The sequence below is a fragment of the Thamnophis sirtalis genome, unplaced genomic scaffold (genome assembly GCF_051295495.1).
Source record: "Thamnophis sirtalis isolate CommonGarterSnake01/CBP01778 unplaced genomic scaffold, rThaSir2_p1.2 scaffold_4, whole genome shotgun sequence".
NCBI classification, from domain to species: Eukaryota; Metazoa; Chordata; class Lepidosauria; order Squamata; family Natricidae; genus Thamnophis; species Thamnophis sirtalis.
The window spans coordinates 22972376-22994533 of NW_028261384.1; the positions used below are offsets into that span (position 1 = coordinate 22972376).

The 22158-nt window shown below is 38.0% G+C and overlaps 1 protein-coding gene across 2 annotated transcripts in view; it reads right to left on the bottom strand.

The window, feature by feature from the left end:
* The window catches only part of MYO3A (myosin IIIA), a 101765-nt gene extending 79853 nt beyond the window's left edge, over positions 1-21912 (bottom strand). The window contains exons 1-10 of one of the 2 annotated variants that reach the window (XM_087712605.1): positions 21778-21912; positions 18390-18555; positions 11084-11183; positions 9407-9523; positions 8763-8867; positions 7744-7827; positions 7073-7275; positions 5348-5446; positions 5080-5194; positions 245-371 (exon numbers count right to left, since the gene is read on the bottom strand). In XM_087712605.1, coding sequence (XP_087568731.1) covers positions 245-371; positions 5080-5194; positions 5348-5446; positions 7073-7275; positions 7744-7827; positions 8763-8867; positions 9407-9523; positions 11084-11183; positions 18390-18439 — 1000 coding nt within the window. In that variant the 5' untranslated portion in view covers positions 18440-18555; positions 21778-21912. Of the gene's footprint in view, positions 1-244; positions 372-5079; positions 5195-5347; positions 5447-7072; positions 7276-7743; positions 7828-8762; positions 8868-9406; positions 9524-11083; positions 11184-18389; positions 18571-21777 lie in introns of both variants that reach the window. The other variant, XM_087712604.1, reaches the window with a different exon arrangement.
* Between the last annotated feature and the right edge of the window lie 246 nt (positions 21913-22158).

Genomic DNA, 22158 nt, shown 5'->3' on the forward strand with positions numbered 1-22158 from the left:
ACAGTTGAATAAGGATGTAATAATCCTATATGTCACATGTAAGAAATTGGCATTCTCTAAATGCTTTTGCTTTAAATGCTGTAATCTTTGAACACTGAACATTTTGGCGAAGATTGTAAAAGTTAAAGATGAAAATATTTGGAGGCTCCAAATTACCCGTGCTTGATATGCAGACTTGAAAACAAACCCTACTGAACTCCAAGAAACACACTGCCAATCTATTTTAAAAATAAGAATAACTCACAATTCTCCAGTGGCATTGGATTGGAAATTATGCTCTTGTCAATCATGTACTCGGTTACCTCTGATGAAAATTCAATGTTACCCACATTTAAAATGGCAGCAAGTACACAGTATACACACTCTAGTTCCTGAAAAATAAGTGTACAAAAGCATTCAATTCAGTCTTAAAACAGGCAGAACAGGGAACAGTCAGTTAATATTGATTTTGCGCTTAATGAAAAATCAGCATTCTCTAATAGCTGCATCCCTTTCACTTCACCTTAATCTTAACCACAAGGATGTCATTGGAGCATTAAAAATGTAGGGTTATATAGGTAAACCTTCAGAGTTAAACATAGGATGGCTTTTTGACAGATCTCTCTTCGTCCTCCCTGTATGTTGGACTGAAAATTCCCACCCTGGCTTCTTTTGGCTATTTTGAACTACAATGTAATTCTGAACCTCACCATCACTCATGCTTATAATACACCACATTTAGTTGATTCATCTGAAATAAACCCACAGAAGAAAATTGACTTCAGTCTCTCTCTCCCTCTCTTATTCTGTAATTGGATTTTTGTTTACTGAAAGCTAGGTCTTGATGCTGCAACTGTAAATGACAAGTAGAGGAGAAAGTTATTTGTTTTTTTTAAATTACATGTAAATCTTAATCTAGCCCAAGTTTGCATCCTGCACAACTTCTAAGCATAATAATGTATTTGGTTATACCTTACCATGGGAACCCAACGTATAATGTATTTTGCTTTCCCCCCCCCCCCGCACTGTACAATACACAGTAGGTGTTTAAATAAAATAGCCATTTAGCCATTGTATTTATTTTCTAAATTATTGTAGGATTGACTGGGATTATTACGTCAATTTTGGTCATCTCACAGTAACATATATATTGCAGTTGATATCTTGGGGCTAGTCCCCTATTACATTAAATATGGCTCAATCTAATTTGTATGGCATGAATGCCATTTATTTCCAGCATCACTCCCCCTGCCCCCAACCCCCCACTTTTAATTGGGTTTGCCACATAACTTTTAGCCTGATTTTATGATGCAAAGTGACATGTAGCCTTTAAATGTATTTATTAGTGGAACACACTGCTTCCCTCTGAAAAACAAAATGTTTTCTATAAATAGTTAGATTAGTTTGTGTATGTTGTAATCCATGTTGGATGTTTTCTAAGTACAGCAGAATTTTGGATTTGACAGTTACGTTTTTGCAGATGTCACTTTTTTGATATTGGGCATTTCTGTTTATTTTCACCTAGTTAAAGTGGGGCTGTCAATGGAGACATAATATTTGCAAATATCTTAAAAATTCAAGGGGATGGTAAGTTAAACAACCCAGCTTTTGGTAAATGAAAAATAAAAACACAACCTGGAATTTTCTGTTAAGGCATACTCATTCCACCTTCTTATTTCTTCAAAACTAATGTGAATTGATGCCAAAATAATATAATTAGAACTATGGTAGTACAATTATATAATTCTAAACTCTTGAGGCAGCTAGCTGATAAATAAAGGTAAATTTAAACACTATGAGAAGATTAAGAGTCTAAAAGATATTATTGATGGTTTGAGATTCTGTATTGCACCCAATGGATTTCAATAGTATTAAATATAATTAGACCAAAAAAGTCAAGTTGAGTTGATTTTACATCTGCTTACAAGTCTAGGATTTATTTATTTAGGTCCTACTTTCATGGTTTAGAGACCTAAATAAAGAAGTCTCACCTTTCCACTCAGGAGCTTGCTTGAAGAGCTAGTGATCAAATGCCTTCAACTATCATGCTTGCAATAATTATTGCTCAGTTGTTTTCTTTTCTTGGTTTTATAGTGGATAAGTGAGTAAGAGTCCACAAAAAGAGATACACGAACACAGACTTCCCTGTGTATTCAATTACTCTTAATTATTCAATTACTCTTAACTTTTGGGATAACCTTTGTTCACTAGCAATGTGTCAATATCTATCTCCTAAGCATAGATGGTCTTATAAAACTATACAGGTTACAACATCCCTGAAAAGACATGATCAGGGAAAGTTCCTATCAATGTGCTTTATTCAGTAACCCCAGAATATTTCTGAGATCAATATGCAAAATTCTATAATCTTCTTCCTTCTTGATATACTTGGCTTGAAATGCCTAGATTCAAAATAACCTGGCCAAATAATGCATGCCAAAACATGGATACAAGGCCTGGAATTCAACAATATTATATTATATTATATTATATTATATTATATTATATTATATTATATTATATTGTTGGTTAAATAGTGATTAGGGCACAAGGCTAGAAACCAGGAAACTGTGAGTTCTAGTCCCACCTTATCCAAGAAAACTGGCTCGGTGACTCATTCTTTTTCAACAGATTTGTTGTAGTGAGGAAATAGAAGAGGGAGGAATATTGTGTGGGTTTGCCACCTTGAGTTATTGATAAAAATACAAAGGCGTGAAAGGTAAAGATTTCCTGCGCAATAGTTTCTGATTCTAGGGGCAGCACTCATCTCCATTTCTTAGCCGAAGCAGCTAGTATTGTCCGAAGATACTTCCATATTCATGTGGCCAGCATGGGTTTAAGCCAAAGCATACGGAATGCTTATACTTTCTCATCAAAGCGGTACCCATTTATCTCCTCAATTTGCATACTTTCAAACCACTAGGTGAGCAACAGCTGGGTGAGTAACGGCAGCTCACACCTCTTAGGTGTTGAATCTGGTTTGTCAGCTTTTCAGCTGACATGTCCAGCATCTTTAACCACTGGGCCACTACGCCCCTAAAGGCAGGAAATAAATAAATAAATGATTGCTCTCTGATACGCATCATTTGTTTGGATTTTATTTTATCTTTCCTCTACAAGATGAAGGCAAACAAATTACTTTTCCCACCACTCCACGCCTCTTCCCCAATAGCCCTGTGAAACTGCTTAAACATAAAAGAAGAATTTGCCTATAGCCATCCAGTCAGCATTCATGCCAACTGCTGAACTAAAAACTGTATGCTCCAACAATGGAACCTTCCCATCCTACTTTCCATCATTATGTTCACACACTTTTTAGTTCTTCTTACAACTCTTCTGTTTTCATGGGCTTCCATGAAGGAGCAAATGCAGTGATAAGTACCATGACCTAAATTTGCCCCAATAATATAAATTATTGATATTGTTATTATAATGTATAACTTTTAAAAATCACAAATAATTAAACATTTGAGTGGTTCTTAGCACTTGCAGTTGTTTTCTTGCAGATGTCTCATTACCTAAACAAAGAAGTAACATCATCAGGGCTACAAAGGATTTGCTCTTAATTTATATTCTAGTGCAGTGGTCTCCAACCTTTTTATCGCCGCGGACCAGTCAGCCTTTGATAATTTTACCGTGGCCCGCTGAGCACGCGCAGGGGTGGGGGGGCGTTGTTTTAAATCCACCTTCCCAATTCAACACCTGAATCATATCCCACCTTCCATTTTGTATGTAGATTTTAAGGAATAAACAGCTGAATTAATCAAGGTCAAAGATAAAAAGAGCAAGGGCAAAATTAAATAAGCCAGAGGATAGCAATGTAAAAAGAATACAGTATTAAGGAGAGAAAGGAGAAGAAAAAACCTCGCTTCTGCTGAGGTCAGGGAAATGTTTGATACTGATCTGGCTGGGTAAGAGTCCAAGAGTCCATATCGCCAATAACTACGCGTGGGGGGAAAGGAAATGTGTTTTGTGAGGAAGAGAAAGAGCGAGCTTCACCGATGCCCGTTGCCGAAATTTTGGAAGAGAGGCAAGAGACTTCAGGCACCGAGCCCCCACCCCTGGCTGCGGCAACTGAAGCGGGCGGGAGGCAAGGAAGGGGTGGGCAAGACCGCCGCTTTTCCACTGTGTGCTGCAATAGCGGCAGCAGCGGCCTGAATCTGGCGACTGCCAAAATCGCGCACCCCCCCATCTCCCCTCAAAAGACCCCCCCCGCCCTCGGCTGCCCGCCGTTCTCTCTCTCTCTCTCTCTCTCTCTCTCTCTGCCTCTCCCGCCGTTCCTTCTCACAAGCCAAGGCTGGGCGGGGAAGCGCCGTCTCCGTCCCGGGCGCGCCGCCCCTCCCTGGGCAACTCGGAGACGACTGAGCCGAGGAGGACAGCGAGAAAAAGAAGAGAGCGGCCAGCAACGACCGCCGGGGAAGCCGCCAGGGCCTCCAAGGGCTCCGCTTCCAGTGCATGGTCCGCCCCCTCCTCGCCTCGCTTCCAGGCGAGCCGACTGAGGCGAGAAAGGAGAAAGAGGCGGAGGCGTTCACTGAGGGGACGGCTGACTCGGGGAGGGGGCGGAGGTGGTGTAGTAGCGGGGGATTCTTCCTCCTCGCCTCACTTGCTCCTGTGCTTCCGCGCAGCTCCCCCTTCTGGCGACGGCACTGCATGAGTGAAGAGTCGGCCGTTGCATGGCCCCCGGCCGCTGCGCGGCCCGGTGCCAGGTACTCCACGGCCCGGCACCGGTCCGCGGACCGGGGGTTGGGGACCACTGTTCTAGTGGCTTGTCTTGTCAGTATTGGTAGGAGAAGTGTTGGAGGTTCTTTGGTTGGGTTGCTTACTATTAGCTTATTTAGCAATTCCTTAATTGGGGTATTGTTTACTTCTTGATTATGGCTTAATGTTAATCTATGCACATTTTGGTTGCTGATGGGGAGATGTTTTGGTCTTTTTGCTCCCTTTTTGGTTTGTTGATTGTCTCTTTTACACAGTATGTAGATATTGTTTATATCTATGTGTCTATTGATGGCTAATTTGTCAGAATGCCAGCCTTATTTCCAGCCAATTAAATATTTTCTATTAAATAATCCAATTAAATATTTCTAGCCAATTACCTACCTCCATTGTAAAGCCAATCACTTTGAAGCACTGTTCAATCGATGAAAACTTGGATTTATAAGAAGTATTGTTCAGGACCTCTTGCACTGGTGTCAGAAGTTCATTTTGTAGATAACTAATTAAATGGTGGGGGGAAAAGTGAAAATTTTCATACGGAAAACCAATGCAAGACTTATTGAAGTTTTTTCAGCTTAAATTAACTTGAAAAAATTGTTTAAGAATTTAAGAAAATGGAGCAAGAAAATACAAAGGGTGACATTTTTTTTACCTTGGGAGTTCATTTTCTGGCAATTTATAATGATCTAATCTTTTCTTTTCTGCCAATCCAGCATAGATGTAATAAAAAATATGAAAATTCTTCTCCCCACTGAAACAAAGCAAGCAAACAAATTACAGTGCTGTAGCTACTAAAATAAAACCTAATAATTCCTATTTTATCTGTTTATTACTCTTTTAAAATTCATTTTGCATTTTAAACATTTAAATTATTTCTAAACATTAAGATTTATTTTCATACTTTAGGAAGGGATTAAAGCGAAGTGCTTACACGCTAATAAAAATATAAGAACAGACCTGACCTTGAAGCATATTAAAGTTGAGAAAAATAATCTCTTGCCCAGTTTATAGACTTGTTAAATTTGTAACACTATTTACAATACTTTTCGGAGTATAAGACGCTCTAGACTATAAGATGCACCTTATTTTGGGGGGAGGAAAATAAGAAAAAGAATATTCTGCCTCTGCCTAACAGCATCCATGGTGTTCATCTGGCTAGTGTCCTGTCAGCATGTGAGAGAATTGAGGGCTGTTTGGAAACAAACAGTATTCCTGTGTGAGCAACAAGGAAGGAGACAGCAAGGAGCCAGGGCGTGGCTTGTTCTGTACTAAAGCTGCATGCTGTGCTGATAATCGGAAACTAAAACTGAAAGTGAAACTTCTCTCCTCTGCTCAACTGCCACTTGGAAAATATGCTTTTGATATTGTATATTTACTTAATGTGTTATATTTTATATAAAGAGAAGTTAATTAAACCAGCTGAATCGAGCCGAGGTGGCGCAGTGGTTAGGGTGCAGTACTGCAGGCCACTTCAGCTGACTGCTATCTGCAGTTCAGTGGTTCAAATCTCACCGGCTCAAGGTTGACTCAGCCTTCCATCCTTCCGAGGTGGGTAAAATGAGGACCCGGAATGTTGTTGGGGGCAATATGCTGACTCTGTAAACCGCTTAGAGAGGGCTGAAAGCCCTATGAAGCGGTATATAAGTCTAACTGCTATAACTGCTATTGAATCAATTACTTGTGTGTGCTTTCTGAATGTGATTGCTGCTGCAAACTCTCACATGTCCTCGAAGCAAATAGCGAACAGCCAGGTTAGCTTCAGCATGTTGTTGCAGTCTGATTCAGCATGAGCAGCTGATTGGTTGGTGGACCAGCCTCCCGGAATGCTCCAGTCAGCTGTTCCAGGCTTCAGTGATTGCCACAGACCATCGCCTCCTCTGTGCCTTGCATTTTTGGCTACATTCGGTGTATAAGATATACCCAAATTTTCACCCTCCTTTAGAGGGTGGGGGAAGGCATCTTATACTCTGAAAAATGTGGTATATGTTATTCTTGTTTAGTGATCTCCTTCAGCATAATGTTTAACAAAAAACATGTGAATCAGGCAGTTTAGGGTGAATGGTTGCTCAAACGCCTGCTATTTAAGCTCATTCCATATTTACCAATTTACTCCTGATTCTAATTAGATAGAGTGTATACAAGTCATATGCATGTTTATTAGATTATATAAAATTCAGGACATGAATACATAGCTCATATATTATATTATTAATGCAAGTCATGTCAAAGGTTTTGTGAAAATGCTGTATCTAATTCCACCCCATGCCCATACCATTTGAATTCATCTCTATCACACAATGCTTTCATTTGAACCAAAACTTTATTCTAAACATCCCTGTTTTCCTTTTGGGTAAAATTCTCCTTTCCTTTCACTTACCCAGCTTGACATATGACTCTAGACTTTTCTAGAAGATATTCTGAAATCTGAGCGCTTACAACAGTTCCTTTAGAAGTGAATTTCATTTCTAGATATTTCCCAAATCTGCTGGAATTATCATTAATAATAGTGGCTGCATTTCCAAAGGCTTCCAAGAGATTGTTGACTTGGATAATTTTTCCTTGAAGAGTCTTGTTATTAGCCTGAGTAAACATTTTAAAAATAAGGAATCATTTAAAAACTCATCTTCTTAGGTTATGTACAAAATACATACAATAGAAGAAAATGTTCACAGTCAGGGTTGAAATATGAAGTCTTTGGTGCTCTCCACATTGATTGTTTTCTTGCAGGTGTTTAACTAAACTAGGTAACATCTTTAGTGCTAGAAGGGAATGTGGTTTGTTTTTGTCTAATGTAAGGAACTTTTTTTGGCAAATTTTATTTAATTACCATTGTACCGCAAATAACTGGTATGTAATTGTCAGTTTAATTGGGATAGTTTAGATAATTGTTGGCTCACATTTTAATTCAACATTAACTTTGACAAATAGCCTGTATAAGAGTTCCTAATTTCCCAGCCTACTAAAGAATAAGTAGAGATCATTTGGCATAGAAACTATTTGGGAGATAAATTGAACCCCACTTCATAAAGTTTTCAAAATCTGTCTTACCTTTCCAAGGATTGTCAATTGTTGAACCAGCAGATGAGAACTTTGAGTCTTTCCAGATCCACTTTCTCCAGAAATGACAATACACTGAAATTAAAAATCAGGCATATTTTATGGTTCACCGACAAAACCGCGAAGCCCTTATCCGCACCGACATAAGCGCGGAGGCCAAATCCGCACCTTCCGAAGCACTCAGCACCCTAAACCTAACCCCAAACCTAACCCTAACCCTAACCCTAACCTAACCCTAAACCAAACCCCTAAACCTAATCCTAACCCTTACCTTAATTTAAATCGGCTTTCTGAAGGTGCCCTGTTTTAAAGCGCCCTTCTGTCGCCGCGCTGTTGTCATCGCGGTGATGATGTCGTGGTGATTATGTCACAGTTTTAGCGACGCAGTTTTGTCGCTGCTATTTTGACGAGCGCGGTTTTGTCGGGCCACGTTATTTTATAATTAATGTTCTACACCAGGGGTGCCAAACTCAATTTCATTGAGGGCTGCATCAGGGCTGTGGTTGACCTTGGAGGACTGGCTTGGCATGGCCAACTGGATGGGTGTGGCCAACTGGGTGGGTATGGCCAGCTTAACACCACTCCCCAAACAGCTGACATGCTTTCTCTTCACATTGGGTAGATCAGGCCAAAGCCACGCTGGCCCAATCTTTCCTCTTTCCATTGGGTAGACAAAGACGGCTCCATGGGCTGGATCCAACCATATTGCATGCTGGATCCAGCCCGGGGGCCTTGAGTTTGACAAGCCTGTTCTATGCAATCAAAGCGGGCATTTATTTTGGCCTTGGAATTAGGGATCTGTAGTGATTTGGCTCAAAAGCAAGCAAACAAACAAACGAATAAATGTTTGCCTTGGAGGGGGACTGGGCACAGGTTGCAAGATGCCTTGGCATCTATAAGAACTCCCAGAACTCCTTCATATGAAGGTTGGCAAGGTTGAGAAACACCATCTTTTTTTAATGCTTTGAATTTAATTGCTGCACATTTCTACTTAGAATTATTAGCATTACCCGATCTGACCCATAGGTGACCATTGATTGATATGCCGTATCAGCCATAGCAAAAATATGTGGTGGGTTGCGAGTCCGTTTAGCCCCCATGTACAATCTGGAATGCTGATGGAAAGAAAAGATAAATATCATGCATTTGATTGGTTAAAAACCCCTGATAAATCAAAATACTATTATAATGAGAAATATTTGCTACAACATGTCACATTTTTAAGAGCCTGGCAAACCTGACTCCTGGGATAAAGCATTTCTCAATTTAATTTCTCAATTTGTCTTGTTTCCAGTTTTGAGTGGCAATGAGTACCAATACGAGTACATTAACTAATCTGAAACACTGATTTGTTTAATTATAACATTCAGATTTTCTGTTTTATTTTCTCTATGTCCTCTTCAACTATTACTATAGTGAAGAATAGGAAATTACACACATATAGCTTGGCACCTTCAACCTCTTTTTAATTCCGTTATTGCTTCTAACAAACTAAGCAAACACCCTAAGGAAATTTCTCTGACATGGAAACAAGCCATGACCCCTGCAATGTATAGTAAGCAAAAAGAATTTATGTTTAAGATGCTTCAGTGCTCAGTGCCCAAATTCTGACCTTTCCAAATTCCCTTCATACTAACTAATCTAATTTTCCCACCTTTGTAGAGTAAAGATCTAAGTTCCGAAAAGGGTTGACTGCAATGAGGATATCTCCCACATAAGTGTAGATCTGACCTCGGGCGTAGCTCTTCTCGAGTTGCTCTGTTATTGTATTCTGTTTGAAATTGAGAGAAAGAGGAAGTTATGTTTCTTTTTTTCCAAAGGAGTAGCTATGCCGAAGAGAGATTAACAAGAAGGAGTAGCTATACCAAAGAGAGATTAACAAGAAGATGTATTAGATTTCTTGAGCTATGATACCAACATTCTTAATTTTGAATTCTACCTGCGTGATAACCTTTTGGATCCATAAGTCTTCATCATCAGCAGCCCATCAGCAGAACAAAACGTCAAGCACTGACTCGGGGAGATTTCGAATTGCCAAGCTTCTAAACTACCAAGAGATTAACTCCGTACTTATCTAGATTCTCTGCTATGGCAGGCTATCCAAAATCTTGGTTCTTTCCTAACTTATTATTGTGAAACATTTAATTTGAGATATCAAGGATTGAATCTTATGAGACATGGAGCATACAAATCTATGGATGATTCAAGTCAGACTACTATTCTTTAAGGACTCATATCTTATCCTGCAATATGAAGTGAGAGGTTGATAGCAATGGCAATAGCACTTAGACTAATATGCCACTTCACAGTGCTTTACAGCCTTCTCTAAGCGGTTTACAAAGTCAGCATATTGCCCCCAACAATCTGGGTCCTCATTTTACCGACCTTGGAGGGATGGAAGGCTGAGTCAACCTTGAGCCTGGTGAGATTCGATCTGCCAAACTGCTGGCAGCCGGTGATCAGCAGAAGTAGCTTGCAATACTGCACTGTAACCACTGCACCACCACAGCTCTCATCTTAGTGTAACTTCAAAACTATGGGATTTTTATGGTTCCAAGTCTTGTGAAAAGTTGCTTTTTTCTCCTCTATTCTTTCTGGTGGGCAATCTTTAATCTCAGGATCATAATGACATCATAGATGCAGGAAATGTTCATCATATTTTTGTGTAGCCAATTAAAAGCTTCTTCCATGTTACCCCTGAGAATGTTGGACTGCTACAATTCTTTTTATCCTTTCATGAACTGGATTCTGGCTTTAGAATGTGATTTATATAGTCGATTCAAAGCAATATTATCCAGCTTGAGACAGAGGGAGAAAACAAAACTTGGGGCTATGGACTGTGTTCCTAATATCTAGCTATATTAATTTTATTTCTGTCAGTTTCTCATTTTTATCAATCTGTCAAATTCTGCCTCTTGAACTTTCTATTGTTGTTTTTTAAATTCATAGTAATATATGAATGTTGATATAAATGATTCCAAACATAGTTTTGGTAGCAATGCTGTCTAATGTAACCACTACAGTGATTTCATGAATGCATGAATTTAAAACAATGTACCATTGTACATTTAAAAAAACCTACTTATTATTGTATATTTGTTAATAGAGAAATGAAGTTTGATACACTGTGGAAGTTACTTGTTTTGGTTTGTATATTAGTTCTAAGATTCAATGACTCTCCCTCAATGCTGTCTAGACTTAATCTAAGCACAGCAAAAGGCAGATAGGCTTGAAAGAAAGACATACTGTACAAAACAGTTAAAGGTGATTACTTGTTTAAAGTATGTCTATTATTGCAATTTAGAACATTCCTAACAAAAGAATATCTTACCTCATCTAATATTTCTAATGTTGCCAAATCATCCACCTCATCCTGATTAGCAGTTAGAGACTTAGTCAAATTCTGTATTTTAGAACGAAGTTGTTCAACACTGTAGGAAAACAAATATTGATAGATGTATTTGAGAGCTTGAACAAAAGATTTTGAATATTATTTTGACTGAGCTGCTTAGGAGTGCAAAAGTATAAAGGAATACTCTGATCAACATAGATTGAGATCTTCACATTCTTTATGAAGATATTACTTTCATATGGACATAGAATTATGTTTAGCTTTTTTTTAACATTTCAGGAGCAAGTGGCCCCATTTCAAGGAGCTGAATTAAGAGTTCAACCACCACTTACTTTGGTTAATCAAATTTTCTGTGGTCATAGTAGTTATATTGATGAAATACAATTCATCTAGTATATTCTAAGCATTTGTTCTCCATTTTATGACTTATTCTCATACATGACACTTAGTGCTGGGAGTTAAGACCATCAGGAATTTCAAGGCCTGTAAGCTAGTCTGGTAAGCTAAATAATACCAGAAATCTTGTAAGAGGGCTAAGACAATTCAGCTCCAAATTGTTTATACATTGATTTGCATCCTGCCTTTCCTTGAGGAGCGCAAGGCAGCACAGATACTGTTCCTCCTGTTTTCCCCTACAAAAGCATTTTTTATAAACTAGGTTGGGTCAAGAGACAATGAGTGGTACTAAGTTGCCCAGAGAAAGTCTGTGACCCTTGGTCTCCCCATTCCCAGACAGACATCATAACCACTAATTTTGCTTAGGGTTTTGAGATTAAGCAAGATTACCTAGATCAGAGGTGTCAAACTCAATTTCATTGAGGGCTGCATCAGGGCTGTGATTGACATCAGAGAGCCAGAAGGGCATGGCAGACTGGGTGGGCATGGCCAGCTGGGTGGGTGTGGCCAGCTGGATGCCACTCCCCAAACTGCTGGCATGTTTCCTCTTCGCACTGGGTAGACTGGGCCAAAGCCATGCTAATATGATCTTTCCTCTTTGCATTGGATAGAACAGAATGGCCCTGCGAGCCAGATCCGGCCCGCGGGCCTTCAGTTTGACACCCCTGGCCTAGATGTTGTCAACGAGTTAGGCATTAAACATAATCCTTGAGTATTAAAATATCTTTTGGGAACCTCCGCCAATGTTAATGCAAGGTGGCATCTTCCTAACAGATCTGCAAATGCTCTGTGTCTTGTGCATGGCTTGAGGAAGAACAATGTTTGCATTAAGCTGCAGGCATTTCGAGGAAGGCAAGCATTATTTGGCATTTAAAGAGAACTGAAATGTCGAAGCAACTGGCTTGCCCAAGCAGTATGCAGATTCTGCCGACAGGGTGACTTTGACCAAGTCAAGCATATGCGACACAAATGACAGCTGCAGGAGCTGTCAGCTAATCTGTTCCCTTTCTGTTATTTTCCTCCAACCAAGGGAAGGACATAGACCTTGAATCAGCCTGTCATTTCCCATGTCTGACATTAACCACTGCATATAGCACCTTATTTTCACCACAGTCGAAGATGCAGAAATGTGTTGCCAGGGTGATATCGCATTCAGCCTACAGGGTTGAGCAGCTGCCGAATTAAGGGAAAGTGAGAAATCCAAGGAACAAGAGGATTATTCTTATTTTTCCTGCTATGTATATTATCTGGATTTTTTTTTGAACATCAGAGTTTTCTCTTCAAATATATTTATTTAATTTATAAATAATACATTTACAAAAATGTATGTGCTGCCTGCTCATTGAATTTTAGGTAGCCTAAAGAAACCTAACCTAATTTTAGGCTACATTTAGGTATTTCAGCTGTTTTTATTGTTCTTGGGGGGGCAGTCCAAAGGGAAGGAGATAACAAAAGTCAAAACAATGTCTACACATCTGCACCATCAAAGCCTGCCTTTTTAAAAAACATATGTCCCGTGCATGAAGAATGTAAAAAAGTGGCATTAAGCTTTGAGTGCATACTCACTGCCTACCTTACCTTTTTGGGACCCCCCCTCCCATCCAAGCTTTCTTGCTAGAGAAAGACTTGCTCTAGAGGAAGGAGGGTAGTGAATTTAGCAAGCCATGCAAGTAAATTTCTCAAAACCCCAAAACTTCTCATTAGACATTATCATCATATTCATAGACCTAATCAACCAAATCTTTGACAGTTTCTATTTCAATCTGCACAATTACTATTGTCAATTTTAGGAAAAGTCTTTGTTCCAGAATGACAGTCAACTACTTTGAGGCTGAACTGACAGCAGGAGCCAAACTATTTATTGTTCCAGCTCGTTTTTCTATTCATTGCCAGCCACCTCCTATCTTACTCAAAGCAGAAGGAGGTCACTTTCAGCCCAAGTGTCAAAATCCACAAAAGGGATTTTTGATGGCTCCTAAAATAGCATGGAAAAAGCCCAGTCCTTGGTAAATGTTTGTCCTGGGTACAGAAATTAGAATTATTTATCTGATAGGAAAAAAAAATTGTAGGTCAGCTGAACAATCACTATTTATATTCTAAAAAAAATGATATGCAAGAGTAGAAAAGCAAACCTTAGAGGTTATGATGGAGATGTTATAAAATTGAGTCATCACACAGAGAAATCAAGAGGAACTTAGAGATGTTAAGTAGGTCAATCACCCCCAATTTGACACTTGATTGCAACTTCAATGATTTCCAACTAACATGAAGCGTGTTATAGTCCTAACAGACTCTACAGCAGGCCACGTTGAGGACAACTGAGGCAAAGAAAAATTATGGATCCAATTTTTGGAGGCAGGAATTCATTCTGTTGTTCTCATTTTGGGGCAAAATGTTCCATATTTTCCTCATCGCTTGTTATGACATTCTAAATTACTCAAAGTAAGGACACCTATTTCAGTCCTGAAGGTAAGTATTTAGAAATGCTCTCCCGACTGTTCTAAATAAGCAAACCTGAATCTGCTCCCAATTTCCTGACCTTCGGAAAAGGTCTGAAAACTTGGCTCTGCCATTTGGCTTGGGGTCCCAGTAGGGGAGTGCTATGCTGGAGGTGGTTGATGGACTAATAACAGTTGCCACCTCACCCCCTGTACAACTTGTTTCTACCCTCCTTATATCTCTGCATTTTACCAAGAATGGAGAACCAGCTGGTAGCCTAGGGGAATACACTTAATTATTTTTGAAGGGCAACCTTTCATCACAACACAAATGAGTGGAACTAGGGAGTTTCCTTTTTTCCCCATTTGAGGGGTGGATTTTTGTGTTCATTTTTATAAAACTGATAAAATATTTAATGATTAGGACTTATGTAACAATTTGAAGTAATATAAAACTGCTACAAATCTGTGGAAAAGATATTGAACAACAGAATAACAGAGTTGGAAGGGACCTTGGAGTTCTTCTAGTCTAATCCCCTATACCATTTCAGACAAATCATTGTCCAATCTCTTTTTAAAGAGGACTTGGTCACACCTTTCCAATTTTATTGAATACAAATCTTCAAAACAATAAAAAATTGTTTCACAAAACGTTTGAGATCTGTTAGTATTAAAACAACAATTTCAGGTAACTATTATTAAGCATTATTAGGTTGCCAGTGTTCTGAATAGCAACGGGTTTGTAGTCTACATATCTTGTTGATTTGTTTTATTGAAGTCCTAGTCTAATCAGGATGCTTAAATAACTTCCAGTGCTTTTGTAATTTCTAAAGGTCACTTTGTTAATCATGGCCCAATGTTGTAGGTCTGATTGATCTTTGGGTGTGACAAATCTTTGTAATAAAAACTAACTGGATCAGCTATGCAAACCACAAACATTACTGCAATTCTTCCTGACTGGCAAACACAAATGGACAGATAAGGCAATAGAAGACAAACTAATCTGTCAGGCAGCGCTTGATGAAATAACCTCTTTTCTTGAGTGTCACTTTTAGTCACTTAATTGCTATGCACTGGAGCATGTTAGGATAGCCCAAGCTGTTTTTTTTAATGGGCATATTGGGGGGAAAAGAAGGAGAAATAATGTTCTGAAAAGATAGGAGCCCTTTGTAGGACTACACTAAGGGTGTTCAAAAACTGAGCTTGCTGTGATATTATCTGATGAAAATAACTAAAGAATTTCCTAGAGATGTTAATGGCTCAAAAGCTAGTGGAATAGCAAAATGCAGCTTGTCTTGATGGAATACAACAACCACTACAAACACATATCAGTGTAATCAAATATTGGTGTCCATGCTACAGTTGTATATTACAGTAATAAACCATTGGACAACAGGAAATCTACTTCCACGGGATTGTGATGGGAAAAATGCAGATCCTGAGTATTTGTAGCTTTCAAACAGCCTTCAAGAAATTCGGCATCTAATGGAATCATACCCATCTGAGCAGGAATTGTTACCCTAACTGTATAATTTGTAACAAAAGTGGAAAATTAATCCATTTTTAAATGTATTTCACCTAAAGTGGAACTTACAGTGTTTTTTGATGTTTCACTTAAGGGACATATTCATTATTGTGCCTAAGAAAGCTTGTGTACTCCTCAGTTAATTAATTTTCTTTCTATTTCTTAAACAATTACAAGCCAAGGAAATAGAATATCAAATTTAACCAGCAATAAATTATTGTACGGTATGCTGGAAAAATACGAACTTGGGCAAAGACTATTGTCAAAAGTCTTTTTAACACATCAGTTATAATATTGAGCATTTTATTTTGAACAGTGGTTGTTTGAGGAAACATTTAACTCTATTGTTTGTATCAATTCATAGACTGACTTCTTGGCTATAAGCTTTAAGCCTGTCTATTGATGTCATTCATTAGATTTTCCCTTTGTTATGGACTGACATAGGATACCTTTAATTCTGACAACATTGAGCTTTAAGAAGAGAAAGGGGCAATGCTGAAAAGGAGAACTGTTTACATTTCTGTACATCACTTCCTTATCAGATTAATGATAAGCAGACCAAAAAGGGCAAAATTAATTCCTAAATCTCAGTGAGAGCTTGAAAACAAAAACAACATTAAACTGTCATAAAAACCAATATTAATAATAAATGGGGCTGGTTTTAGAAGGATTTCTCTATTCAAGTCATTTGACATGGAGACAAAGGTGACATCAACAATTGATGGTGTTAAAGAATTGTCTTTTAAATTCTATCTTCTTTTTTAAAAAGGATAATCTGTTATTTCTTACCTTGAAACAGATGAGACACATCAATACTCATCAACAACTAAATTTCAAATTCAGCACATTATTTTGATGAAGTTGTTTCAGGAGACTTGACATTGAAGCAAAATACTTCTTGCAACTTCATCTTCATGAGGCACAGGATATCTTGCTAAATGTCTTTTAAAATCATGCAAGCCATAGTAATTTTGGCAATAATATTTCCTTCATTTGCTAAATGGGAACTTGACTATATTACGGACTACTCATGCTAGGAGTTTTTCTGACTTTATAATTATGACAAAAAAGCAATCCCAACATCTGACTATTAAACTAAAGAACAGATGCATAGATTTTTCAAGCAAAAGGAATATTGTAAAGGGACTCTTCACACATTGAGGAGTTCCAGGAATGTAGTCTAGAGCAGGGGTAGCCAACCTTGGCAACTTTATGACTTGTGGACTTCAGTTGAAGTCCACAAGTTGTAAAGTTGCCAAGGTTGGAAACCCCTGGTCTAGAGAGACAGTTTGGTCTAGTGGTTAAGATGCCATAAAATCCAGCTGGGTGACTTTGGGCAAGTCACTTTCAGCTCAACTCATCTCTCAGGATTGTTGTTGTAGAAAAATAGGAGGAGGAAGGTACGACTCACCACACACATAAGCTTATCGAAGCCTGGCAATTCCATCAATAGACACATCAACCTACAACAAACCTTCAGAATTCAAATCAACTGCACAGCCACCCAGTGACTAAACCAACTCTCAACCAATCCAACCAACGCCCCCTACCAGCGCTTCACCTCCCAATGACCTTCATCTGATGTGACCTCCCCATCTCAGGACCTACTGACCACACAAAGTCTTTATAAGCAGAAGAATGTTGACATTGAAATCCCCTAAATTCAGCTGAAGAGCCTTGTAAAGAAATGTCTGGAAAACAACCCACAAACTTGGCTGACTAACTTCCACTCTCATCCTTTGCTAGATATTTGCCACTATGGGAGGAAGGTGTGTTGAATGTGTTCGCTGCCTGGAATTATTCAGGAAAATAATGAAGGCAGGAAATCAATCAATCAATCAATAAAAATATTGCCAAATTAATGGATGAATTCATAAGATTAAACAAAACCAATTCCTGACTTAGTATATTTTTCCATTGAAAAGATACCAATTTATATTACACATGTTGAAATATTATGTTTTGTAAATTGTGAATGTAAATGTAAATTTTTTAATCCTCATATTCAGAAAAACCTGTGTCTACACCATGTCGATTTCCTGATCTTCTCAATGAAGTAGCAAAGAGCAGATTACAAAGAACAATTATTTCCTCCTTCTGTTTAAAAACTGAATATGATCACTTCTTTGGGGGGGATCATAGAGCTCAAGAATCAATTATTTCAGGTGGGGAAAAATACATAGACATCGTTTAGTCAGAGGAACAAGAATTCTAGTTGACATCTAGAAGAAACTTGGCTGCATCTTTCGTTTTACAGCCTCTCCCCGCAATATGCTCTTTGATCTTAAGGGAATGAATTCTTCACAGTGCTTTACAGTCCTCTCTAAGTGGTTTCCAGACTCATCATATTGCCAACAATCTGGGTCCTCATTTTACCCACCTCAGAAGGATGGAAGGCTGAATCAACCTTGAGCCTGGTGGGAGTCGAAACTGCTGGCAGCCAGTGATCAGCAGAAGTAGCCTGCAGTACTGCACTCTAACCACTGTGATACCAATTCACCAATAGGGCAGGTTTAGGCAAAAGCAATGGTAGGGTACATGATGATGAAAGGGAGCAGGACTGCATCACAAACATTTATTATTTATTTATTAAATAAATTTATATGGCTGTCCAACTCAAACATAGCAGTAACTCTAGTGGGGCTTGAATTTTCCTGTTTCCTGGATTTCATGGGGCAGGAAGAGTTTAGAAAATATTTTTTATAACATCTGTTTTAGGCTTTACACTGTAATTTTGTTTGTCCTCTCTTAAAATGATAGGAAAACGTATGTTGGGATTTTCTATGCCTTCCAATGAAGGCAAATTTTGGATAACATCCCACCTCCATTATTCATTTCACATAAATGTTAGCTAGTTAGAGCTTACTTGTCAAAATTAAATTAAATGATCTTAAAATGTACTTTGCTACATGCAGGGAAAAATTACCTTGCTTTTTCAGGAACACCCATCTGCTGTTGATTATTAATAGACTCCATCAGTTGTATTTGCTGGATATATTCTTTGCCTTCCACCTGCTTCACAAAATTATGCTTCAATTGGTCAGTCACTCCAGGGTGCTTTTCATAATCTTTGGTTAAACATCTGAATTTGGCTGAAAGAACAATTTCTAGGAAATATTTTGAAGTATGACAAAATGATATCAGGACAAGAAGGGGTGCTTTATTCCACCAAGGTATAGGACTAGCATGTGGAATTCCCCCCCCCCCCCAATTTAGGTTTATTGTCAATCTGTCATATTTTACATATACCAGATTATATTTTAAAAAGCAATGAAAGAATTTGGGAAATAACCACATTGTGCTGAAATCCCACTACTGGCTTTTCTGCTTGTTCTCAGAGTAACTTTTAAATTCAGGTAGTTAGTACCTTTTGAGGGCTCTGGTGTAACTTTGAATGGGTCACTAAGTGATCAATTGTTAAGTCAAGGACTACCTCTATTTATTTAGATAGAATCATGACTGTATTAATAGGCTATATCGCTGCCTACTTCCAATGTTGCATGTACTATTAAATGGCTAATAAGCATTATTTGCTCCTTCAAACGGACTGAGACCTTACAATGCCTGAGTGATGTTTCCATCAGCAGAAAGATTGACATGACATTCTTTAACTCTTTTGAAAATCTGCTCTGTAAGAACAGGGGTCCCATTGGAATCACCTTGGTAACTACTCTATAAAGGAAGGTTTAAATCTCTCCGAGTTATTTTCTATCTGTGCAGAAGGCTATTTAAGATTAAAGCCACATGATCAAGGGAGGTACAGACTACGGATACATAATCTAAACATCTTGAAAGAGCTAAGCAGGTCTGGAACAAGTCATTTCAAACTCTGAAAGACTAAGAATCCCATTTACATTCGCATGATAAAAGAAAGTTTGAATATAAATATATGAAATACAATAAATACAATTATTGACCTAAAATCACTGTGGTGCATCTCCTTAGGGTAAATCCTTCATTAACAAGGACAATAGGCAGGTGTTATAGCAAGCAAAAATATTACCAAAACATTTTCAATGCTGTGTTTATGTGCAATGTATATACTGCTTTTTAAAAATGATCTGACTATCATTCACTTGCTAATAAAATCATTGAATTCAGTTGGAGATGGATTCTTATAGAAGATGGTACCAAAACAAGTTAAAATGTTAACACAACAGGCCTGAAGTTAGTCCCTCATTAAAATGTGAATAGTCAAATTGAGTAATGAATTTGCAAGACTAATTACAAATTGATTTTCTCTTATTTATAAGCAGCCCTTTTAGAAAAGTAGAATTTAGCTCTGATTGCCTTAATGTTAACAACATACTATACCATAAATATGACTAATGACTTTTTTATTATTTACACATCATTCAAGTTCCCTATAATCCTAAAAGCCATTAGTTTAACAGTTCTTTGTATTATATCAGATTGAGAGAAAAATATATTTATTTATAATCAAGTTGAAGACCATGTTCTAAAACAGTATTTTAAAAGTATTTCAACTCCCAGAATTTCCTGGCTAGAAATGTGATTGGGAAATTTTGAGGATTTTGGGAGCCAAAGTCCATATCTCTTAAAGTTGCTGTGATGAAATATTATCCTAATCCATTGACTCATACATAATTTTTCATAATGTAATGATCTGGATTTTTCCACTGCTAGATGAAATAACAAGAAATATATTATTAATATCCTGTTTCCCTGAAAATAAGGCCTCCCCAGATAATAAGCCCAATTGGGCTTTGAGCGCATGTGCTAAAGCATCCCCTGAAAATAAGCGCTCCCTGAAAATATTGCAACCACAGTAGCAGCCACAAGGTGATCACGCTTACTGCCTCCTGCACCTGAAAAATAATAAGAGCTCCCTGAAAATAAGGCCAAGCGGGGAAACAACGTATATGTTTGGGATTCACAAATAAAAGATTAAACAAGTCTCTACTTCAAAGGTTTTATATTCTTTATGATCCTTATTTAACAGAATTACAGAATAACAGAGCTGGAAGGGACCTTGGAGGTCTTCTAACCCAACTCCCTGCTCAGGCAGGAAATACTGTATCGTTTCAGAAAATAATTTTCCAATCTCTTCTTGAAAACTTCCAGTGTTGGAGCATCCATACTTCTGGAGGCAAATCAATCCATTGATTAATTGTTCCAACTGTCAGAAAATTCCTTCTTAATTCTAGGTTGGCTCTCTCCTTGATTAGTTTATCCATTGTTCCTTGTCCTGCCTTCAGCTGCTTTGGAGAATAAGTTGACCCCCTCTTCTTTGTGGCAGCCCCTTAGATATTGGGAGACTACTATCATGTCACCCTAACCCTTTTCATTAATCTAGAAATATCCAATTTAACATTTACATCCTTACACCATCCTCCCCCAGCTGGTGGCATCCAGAAGGGTCAGACTCTCGTCTTCAATGCCTGGTTCTTACATTTGGCCTGGGATCCCTGATGCTGGAAATGGTTAATGGACTTTAAAGAACATTCTACCCCACCCTGGTTTTTAATGTATTTAGTCTCTGTTTATTTTAATATTTAATGTTTTAATGTCTTAACATTTTGTACCTTTTTTAAAATAAATAAATGAAAATTATCTGAAAGCAGATAGACCATGTCTTCATCTACCTGCAGTGAAGTTCAAGAAAAAACAGAATAGAAAAAAAACAAAGACCAATACAACTTCAGATGTTTGTATTAGAATATAATGGGGAAAGGTTTATTTCCTACAGACACATCTGAAAGTAGCGTTCTATAAGTCCTACTTTTTGCTACAGTAACATAAAAAACAATTAAATTTATTGCATGGTAATAGGAACATACCACTGAATTATAACATTCCTCTAACACCAGAAATATGTGTATAATTTAGACAAGGTGATTTTCAAATTATAAAATGTTAATTGTGAAACACTGCATCCTAGAATTTGAATATACCTACCCAAACCTTGAACTCTTCAGAGAAAAGATACTGTTATTTCAAAGTGCCTTGTGCTGGTACTCATATTGTGGGAAAGCACAACCACAGATTGTGAAAACATAAATTTGGTTTTTCTCATCTTAAACTATCAAATTTTGTTGGATGGCCAATCATTCCAGCTGAAGATGGAGAATGTAGTCAACAAAAGGAAATCTATCCTTGACTCAGAGCTTTTCATTTGTCTGCTTTCATGCAGGATTCTCGGAATTTTCAGTTAGTGAGGTAATGGGCTGTGGCCTTCTTAAGAACTTCATTGGGTTGAGAATTTTTTCCCCTCTCTGACTCATTTCTTTCAATGCTATCTATTAGAGCTGTTAAAAAACACAAAGCATAGATCAGTTTTACTAAGTGCTTACCTTTGATTTCAGAAACAAATTCTCATGGGATACAAATCAGCCAAAGGTGGGTTTCCATTACATATACAGTTTTAATCCCCGGGGCCCATGTTTCAGATCAAACATCACAAGCACTATCTTGCTTTTGTTCGCGTGCAAGCACCTGCTGAGGTAAAATAGACGAATAAACAAATAAGAGCTGGATTAGAAGTCCCTTTGGGAAAGGTCTAACAACGCTCAAGCCTTCATTCACTTTGCATTTTTAAGTGATTCAATTTCATATGCATTCCTCAAATTAATCTTAAAGTACCCGGTGCCTTGAGATATTTTGGACATCAGTCCCTAAATTCCCAACTAATTTGATGGCCATTTGGGTGGAAACCATGTGAGATAAATTTCAGG